Source organism: Triticum dicoccoides, chromosome 2B (genome assembly GCF_002162155.2).
Source record: "Triticum dicoccoides isolate Atlit2015 ecotype Zavitan chromosome 2B, WEW_v2.0, whole genome shotgun sequence".
Taxonomy (NCBI): domain Eukaryota; kingdom Viridiplantae; phylum Streptophyta; class Magnoliopsida; order Poales; family Poaceae; genus Triticum; species Triticum dicoccoides.
In genome coordinates this window covers 1574232-1582365 of record NC_041383.1, presented here as the reverse complement: position 1 = coordinate 1582365, position 8134 = coordinate 1574232, and the positions used below count along the sequence as shown (strand labels likewise).

General features: G+C 45.3%; 1 protein-coding gene across 1 annotated transcript; it reads right to left on the bottom strand.

Annotated features, from left to right (window-relative positions):
* Window positions 1-998: 998 nt before the first annotated feature.
* On the bottom strand, window positions 999-5770 carry LOC119366671. Its single transcript, XM_037632438.1, has 4 exons — window positions 5678-5770; window positions 5264-5397; window positions 1529-4570; window positions 999-1217 (listed from the first exon to the last, which is right to left on the bottom strand). The coding sequence occupies exons 2-3, from the start codon at window positions 5276-5278 to the stop codon at window positions 1547-1549; spliced, it is 3039 nt and encodes a 1012-aa protein (XP_037488335.1). The 5' UTR covers window positions 5279-5397; window positions 5678-5770; the 3' UTR covers window positions 999-1217; window positions 1529-1546.
* Between the last annotated feature and the right edge of the window lie 2364 nt (window positions 5771-8134).

Below are 8134 nucleotides of genomic sequence, written 5' to 3'. Positions count from 1 at the left end.
GTCAATGTGGCCGAACTTTTTTTGTTTTTTTACAATGCTATGGGCATGTAGTGTAGCCCCAAAGGGCAGGTCTGCTCGATCTTACACACGCAGGAATGCTTCAAATAAGGACTACATCTTCAAATAATTAATAACACTAAGGGTGTGTTTGGCTGCAGTCACCAACCGGAATGTCATGGGCCGGACCCGTTCCTAGGCCTCGTTCTGGTGTTTGGTATAGAGCTGGAATGGTAACCGACTGGTTCCCACGATCACATATAAGGATCACATCGATCTTGAAATACGAGTAGATAGCGTCATGGTTTTAAAGTAAATTACCGAGGATGAGACGCACTATGACTATGAGCCACCGCATTTTATCCAAAGTGTCTTCATCAATAGTACGTGAAGAGAGACTAAACAGTAGAGTAATAAAAGTTGTTATCCAATATACTTGAAGTTGAAGAGCTAATTAAGTTGATGAACGCATGTAAATCACATGATCCCTGCTGGCCGAACCAAAAAATCCCAAATGTTCTGAAGAGGAGGTTATATAGTACTACAAGATTCCTGAAAATAGAAGTTGGGGTGTTATATAGTTGATCGAATACGGCTTGTGTCGACTATGAATTTGCATGGTGGAGACAGCAGCAGAAGAAATAATAACATGGACGCAAATTGCTTTCTTGAAAAACTTGGCCGGCCATTATATAGTCTGGAGCAGAGCACCCAAAGCAGAGTAAGCAATGACGCAAACCCTAAACCAGAGCCAACAGTTAGTTGCATTGCAGCTATATTGATATCACACCAGCAAGGCCAACACCTTAATTTCCAATGCCGACAACACAACATACACTAGCATAATTTCCAATGCAAACAAATAAATTAATAGTCGATTCGATTCATACGCACCACAGTTTCAGTACGTCAGCAAGCATATATAGACATGCATGCTATGCCGCTGAATTATTAATAAGACAGAAATAAATGAAACCAAACCAAACCAAACCCTTCTTGGTTCAAACGCAATCAAAGGCACAAATCAAACCAAAACACACACAAATAATTAAGCAGGCACGAGCACGCGCACACACAGAGATAGCTTCAGACCAACGCAATCTTTTTTTTTTTGAATGTTGGTAGTAGACCAACGCAATCTTGGCAAGCAAACACAGACTTGAACCATCGCGGCAGCGGCAGTGGCAGCAGTTGAAAGCAGCAAGACGTCACCACCAAACCTACACAGTACAGCGAATGATATCACCATTTAATGAAAGCGGAGTGGATCGAGAGAATGGGTTACCCTGTCAAGAGTTGAGGGACGAAAAATATATTTTTCTCTATGTATATCAGTATATGGAGAAATTTAAATGGATTACCCTAGTTTGCTGCTCTGCACATGTGTAAGTATTCATTCCATTTGCAGTTCCACAGATAGTACGTATGTATGTAACAACAATCTTTGAGTGACTTCTCATATATCATGATACATGCATGCATGAAAAAAGAAAGAAAATTAGGAAGAGCGGCAGAGCGCGCATGTGTGTACCTGGGTGGTACGGTCAGTTCACCGGAGCACTGAGAATCTAGGCAGGGGCTTCTTGTAATATGACGAGTGGCAGGGATCATAGAGGGAACGCTCATGGCTGGCCTCCGGCCCGTCCCACTCCAGCTTCTCCCACCAGTCCTTCTCGCAGTCCACGATAGGGCGGATGTCTTGGCCGACGGCAGGGAGGCGCCGGAGTCCCGAGCATCCCCTGACCCTTATGGTCTCAAGTTTGGGAGCAAACATCCTGGCTTCGCATATATGCTGCAGCTTATAGAGCTCATGCAGGTAAATGCGTTTCAGCTTTGGGAACTCCAGGACACCTTTTCGGTCATCGGTGGATATTGTTGTCAGGAACTCTGGCTCCACTGGGAATACCTTGTCGAGATCACCAGAACTGACAATGTGAAGGATCTCTAAGTTGGGAAAATATGAGCCTGGAGCCGACCATGATAATGGAAGCACAAATTTGAGCCTTGGACATGAGTACAAGTGTATGCTCTGTAGTTTCGTGAAGGAACGGGTGTCCCTGAGACTGACCATCTTTCCTCTGCTCCAAACACAGGACGCCGTCAGTAGATCAGCCGCCCAAAGGTTCTCTAGTTCTTGAAAGCAGATGATATCATAGTTAGTGGCGAAGACTGTGTCTAGCTTGGGGCATCTCTCCACACGACACTGTTGCAGACAATTCCACCCAAGTTTTTTATCTTCCACAGTGATTATAGATTCAGGGATGGCAGTGTTGATGGAATAATTATCGTGCACATGCAAACTCTCAGCCTTGTTCATCACAAATATGATAGCCTTGTTTCCTTGTGTGCTCTCCATGCTGGTGGTGTTGCTAATTCCTTCACCAATCTCCACATGACATGTCAAAGCTGGCTGAAACTGCGCTGCACTATTGTAGTCATGATCATTAGTTATATTTTCAATAGCAATGTCGCTGTAGGTGTTGTAAGAATGATTGGAGATTGATGACTTCCATGGGGATATTTTCTCACCGCTACAAGAGCCCATCTTATCCCTGTTGCACCACTGTGCACTAGCAGCTATAAAGAGGTTTATACTAAATCTATAAGTGTTTGTGTTCCAAAACATATTGGAACTTGTTAGCACCAATAACTGAATGAATTTCATGTCCATCATGGCAACATATGCTTGACAATGACCCTTTTTTAACTTCTCAAATTTCGGTGGCATTCCTCTGATCTCTTCTCTCCGAGTGTCAATGCATAGCAAACTTAGTTGAGGCATACCCTCTTCAGGCCAAAGGACAACACATAATTGCTCACATCCCAACAGCATGACTCGTTGGAGACATGGGGCCAGCATTACCTGAGTTGTGAGGTCAAGTGTCTTGACTCCTGTGCCTGAGAGGTCCAGCTCGTCGAGGTTTGGAAGTGATCCACCTAGCTTGAAGTTGGACAATCTTGCACAACCAGCCATAGAGATGCATCTTATTTGGGCTTCCTTGGAATGATCTTCTACTCCTCCTACATCCAAGCTGAATGATTCAAGTAACGGAGGGAGTGCTTCTGGTCCAAGGTGCTCCAACCCAACACAACCATCTAGAACCAAGGTCTTGAGGCTAGTTGCTTTTGACAGGCTGGGCAAAACTTGTAGTGTCCTATTCCCAGAAAGGTCGAGGAATTCCATCTTCACTGTATCTGTAAATTCATCCTCTTCTCCTGTCTGCCAAGGCCTTGTAGGCTCAATCACTAGAAGCTTCTGAAGGTTCTGCAGTTTTCGCCATGAAAAATTGTGGCACCAAATCCTTCCTTTCTTTATATGTACCTCCCTAATGTTTGCAGCCATCTGCTGTGTTATGTATGTTGCTAAATCCAACTTCCAATCTGTGTCGCATATGTCCAGTACCCATAGGCTCTGAAACAATTCCATTGTTGGTCTATCTTGCTTCTCATCTTCTTCTACTCCCTGATCCTTGCAGCCATCTAATCCGAGGAATCTTAAGCTGCGGCAACAACCAAAGGGAGGTGAAGAAAAATTGAATGTGCAGCAACATAACTTGAGCACACGAAGTTTGTCCGATTGCTGAAACATGTCATTAGGCAATGGTCTTAATGGAGGATTAGATCCGCTTGCGACTGCAGCAAGGAAAAATGATGTTGATTTTGGATGCACAACAGAGCTATCCTTGGCCAATATCCATCGTTTCGGAGGAGTCTCCAACTTATCACCAAAAGAGGGTAGTGCATTAGATGAATAATCCTCCATATTTATGTGTTGATGCAGAGCAGCAGCAACCTTCCATGCTTCGTCACCCTGACCTCCGTGTATAATCCCATCGCAGACCCAATAGTTCGAAGCATGGGTGGCCCAGTTGTAGTCCATGATGTTGCCTCCCTTAGAATTTAATGATAGCAGATACAAGCAACACTGTGTAGCTACTTCACCAAGCTCATTTGTGTACCCAACAATTTCTCTAGCCTCATCTTGCAGCACATTGTTCCACCTAAAGGCACTATCGTCACAAGAAAGGAAAAGATGTGAATTATCCACCTTCTCACCAATTCCTGGGTTGAGCCGAAGTCTTCCTCGAAATGTCCATAATACCTTAGTATCAAAAAATTCTGGTTGAGGAATGCCAAAAGCATTGAAATTAACCATATCATTGCTTCCATTCTGAAAGACCACTAAACATCTGTGCCCTATAAGGACTTTAAGGATCTCTCCCCCAACGAATCTTATTTCAGCTCTTGAGCCTTCATCTATCCCGAGGAAATCATCTTCTTCATCTTGCCTATCAAAAATAGCCATTAACTGTTGAGGAAGTTTCAGTTCTTGTGCGATTGTTCTCTGGAGTGCTCTTCGGCTTTTCCATCTCGAGCAATCAACGTGGATGATCTTGCTGAATTTCTTCAACAGAGATGGTGGAGGGTCCTCAGCTATAGCTCTAAGCACTGCTGAAGCAGCCAAACCATGCCATCCACCAAAATAGATGGCCTTCTCTGCAGTATTGCTCGTATCCTCTAGGTAAGGGATTATATTTTCCACCGCCGCTCTGACGCTGTGTGCATAAATCATCTGCATTAGTTGATATAGAATTAGTTGCGATTGCTCACTTTAGCAATTTTTGTCCAGTAATATAATGTAAGAGGTGCACCTACTTATTATTTTCGTTATTATTAGGGTCAAGACTAAATAATTAAACTGCATGTGTGGGCACTCATACAGTCTGAGTGTTAATCGGACGGACCAGCAGTGGTACCGTCGTCACTGGGTGTGGCCCAGTGTTTTTGATTTGGAAGTTGCTAGCACTGATGAGAGAGCTCTAGTACTATGTGTACGTACCCATTTTCTTTGCTTTATAGAAGTGAAAATTGCTTCAAATGACTTAATACAGAGCAGCTACCTCTCGAAATGTTTTCAAGAACTGCAGGTAGGCAGGTGGCCTTAGCTGGCATATCTATCTTTGAAATTTCAAATGTGGATCGGATTAACTATATATACACATAGGTACTCCCTCTCTAAACTATTATAAGAGCGTTTAGATCACTAAAACAGTGATCTAAATGCTCTTAGTATTAGTTTACGGAGGGAGTACTATTTAATTTGTTGGTGTGTAACCATGTTTGTAACTAATTAACATGACCAGGTGGAGTGGCTTCTTAAATCTGCTTGAAGGTAACTTGTTTTTTTCAAGATCCAATCCAGTACATTTGAGAGAAGCACTAGTCTAGATTGTGAGAAAGCAAGCATGTGTACGCAGATAAATACCTTCTTCGGAGGCATGATGAATGATATATTTCAGTGAAGGCCTGGCAAAAGACAAGAAGCTCCAGAAATCTAACCCATCGACCGATTTGCACCCTCCAATAATCCAGATCAATTATGTTGCTAGCTGCTAGCACCTGCAAAGGTAGTCACCCGAAGAAAGTAGGAATTAGTTATATTTGTGCATGAACAAACATTGTCAGTCAAGCAATTAACATAAGATATACTCTCTCCGTTCCTAAATATTTGTCTTTTTAGAGATTTCAAATGGATTAGCACATATGGATGTATATAAACATATTTTAGAGTATAGATTCACTCATTTTGTTCTGTATGTAGTCACTTGTTGAAATCTCTAGAAAGACAAATATTTAGAAACGGAGGGAGTATATAGTACCTAAATTTGTGGAATAGTACCTAAATTTGCAGGCTGGCACTGCTGTTTTGGCCAGAAGAAATTAAAGATGTTGATGTCAGGTGATATATACGAAGGAGGAGCAATGAACGAACGAATGAATGAATGAGAGAAAGTTTGGGCATTTGGCCGTGCTTTGTCCAAGTATCTATCCATCCATACATCCATAGCTGGCTAGTTCTTTGCTTGGGACTGCAGCAAAGTAAAGAACAAAGATGGATTTGTCTTTCTCCTTTCCCCTTCTTTTCCTTTTTCTTTGAATCAGATTCCTAATGCAAATCACGAGTACTACAATGCCATCAGATAAAAAACAACTACGAAATTAGTTGAGTTACTTAGGTCAATAATAATAATATACCATCAGTTGTCTAGAATAAGTCAAAACTAGCTAGTATACATAAGACTGCTAATGAATAGCTGCAAAAGACGGCTGAAATCTCAAGAATGGCAAGCTGTTTATTGGAATTAAATTGTACAGTAATTGGAGCTCTTTTACGGTACCCACAAGTAAATATGAGCCATCCATTTACTCTAATCTGATGGAGTACCTTGATTTTTGGTAATTAACGTGGTATTACGTGAGGGTACGCGGTATTTGATTCCCCACTAAATACGGGATGTGATCATCATCCATAGCGGACCAGCCCGAGATCTCGGCTAGGAATCACGCGTAGTTTTGTTGGCATGTTCCAACTATGAAGGAGAGATGCATAAATTTAATAATTGCAACGGCAAGATCGAGGAACTCCAAGGATGCAACTGGCTGACTGCTTGGCAAGTACTAGTAGTACTCAGATAAGGCATGCGTCTGAGAGGCCTCGCCGGTGACGGAAGTTAGCGCAGGCAGCGGCAGGTCCATGCAATGGGCCTGCGGGGAGGACACGGCCATGGCTGTGCACGGTAACTCGATCAGGGAGGCGGGGGCGACTTCTCGACCAGCCAATCCGCAGGGAACTAGATCCAAAATTAAATTAACATAGGGAGATGCTTATATGGGTAGGATGTGCGTGTGTGCGTTCATAGGGATGAGTGTATATGCGTGTATATGAGCGCTTGCATTTGTACCATGTTCAAAAAAAAAAAAGAAACCCTGCCTAATTAAGGAGTACTAGGGTACCGTAAAAAACCTCCTATGCTGATATCTGGGTGTGGTATACTTCACAGAAAAGTAAATAAGATGCATAGGTTGGTAATATTTGACATCTACAGCTTAGCAGAAAAAAAATTCCCATGCCGCCCACACGGCCATGGCAGTGAGCCCGTCCGCACCCGAGCAACGAGCTCCGCCCATGAGCCCGCGGCTCCTGCCACCCATGTGGCCATGGCAGTGAGCCCGTCCGCACCCGAGGCAGGAGCTCCGTCCGCGGCTCCCGCCACCAAGGCCACCGCCCTGCATCCAGATACTCCGGAGACCAACAAAGAAAGAAATGGGCTTTGAATCGACCGACAGATTCCTAGCACCAACCAACAACACCGTCGGTGACCGTCCCGCCCCCGAACAATGGTCTGCAGCCAGGAGGAACTAGATCTAAAAAAGGGGAGGGGGAGAAGAGCTCGTTCAGACCGGCGCACCCCTGCACAGGTGACAGGTAGCCAGTCTACGCATCCTTCCAGCAGCCTCCCCTGCGTCACCCCTGACGCCCTAGCACGGGCATCGGCCAGAACCACACAAGGAAGATGCAGCCGCCAGGAACCGTCCACTGAGGCACCCCTTGCTGTCCCTCCCCCCACGATCCGCAGGCCACGGTTGGGGGGCCGCCCACAACCCGCGCCGCTAACGGCCCTCTCCACTCGACATAGGCGCTGGCTGCATCACCACCACCAGGAGAGATGGCCAGCCCGACCAGAGGCGAGAACCACCACCTTGATGCCCGTCACACCGCCGCTAGGAGGTCGTCGCAGCGCCTCCGCACCCGCCAACCAGTTCGGAGCCTAGGCCTGGCAGATCTAGCCTGGGCCTAACCACCTACGCAAGGGGTCGATGGAAGCCCTGCCGCCGCCTACACCGATCGGGCTCCACCCGTCCGTGCCCTCCGGCCGCGACAAGGGAGTAGTAGGGAGGGGGAGGGGGGCTAGCGGAGAAGATCGGTGGGCCCTCCCTGGACGCTTCACGGGTGGCGGCGTCGGAGGGATGCACTTTCCAATTTGATGATGGCCTTCCATCCACACTCTCTGCGCTGCAGCATTAGCTTCAAAAGAGTAACGAGGACGGGGCGTCGACCCGTTGGCTCGGCAGCTGGGGTCAAGCTTTTGGTTACCGAATGAGGCATTTTTACCGAGGGGGACTGATAACTGCGGTTACCACGGTTACCGAGAAATACCGAGAATATTTTGAACGAATTTTATAGTTGAATTTTGAATTCAAATAAATGAATGAACGAACATTTGAACCAGAGACCTCTCAAAACAGGAACTAGGTTGCTACCAACACACCAGAACCAACTCTCATGGCATTAATT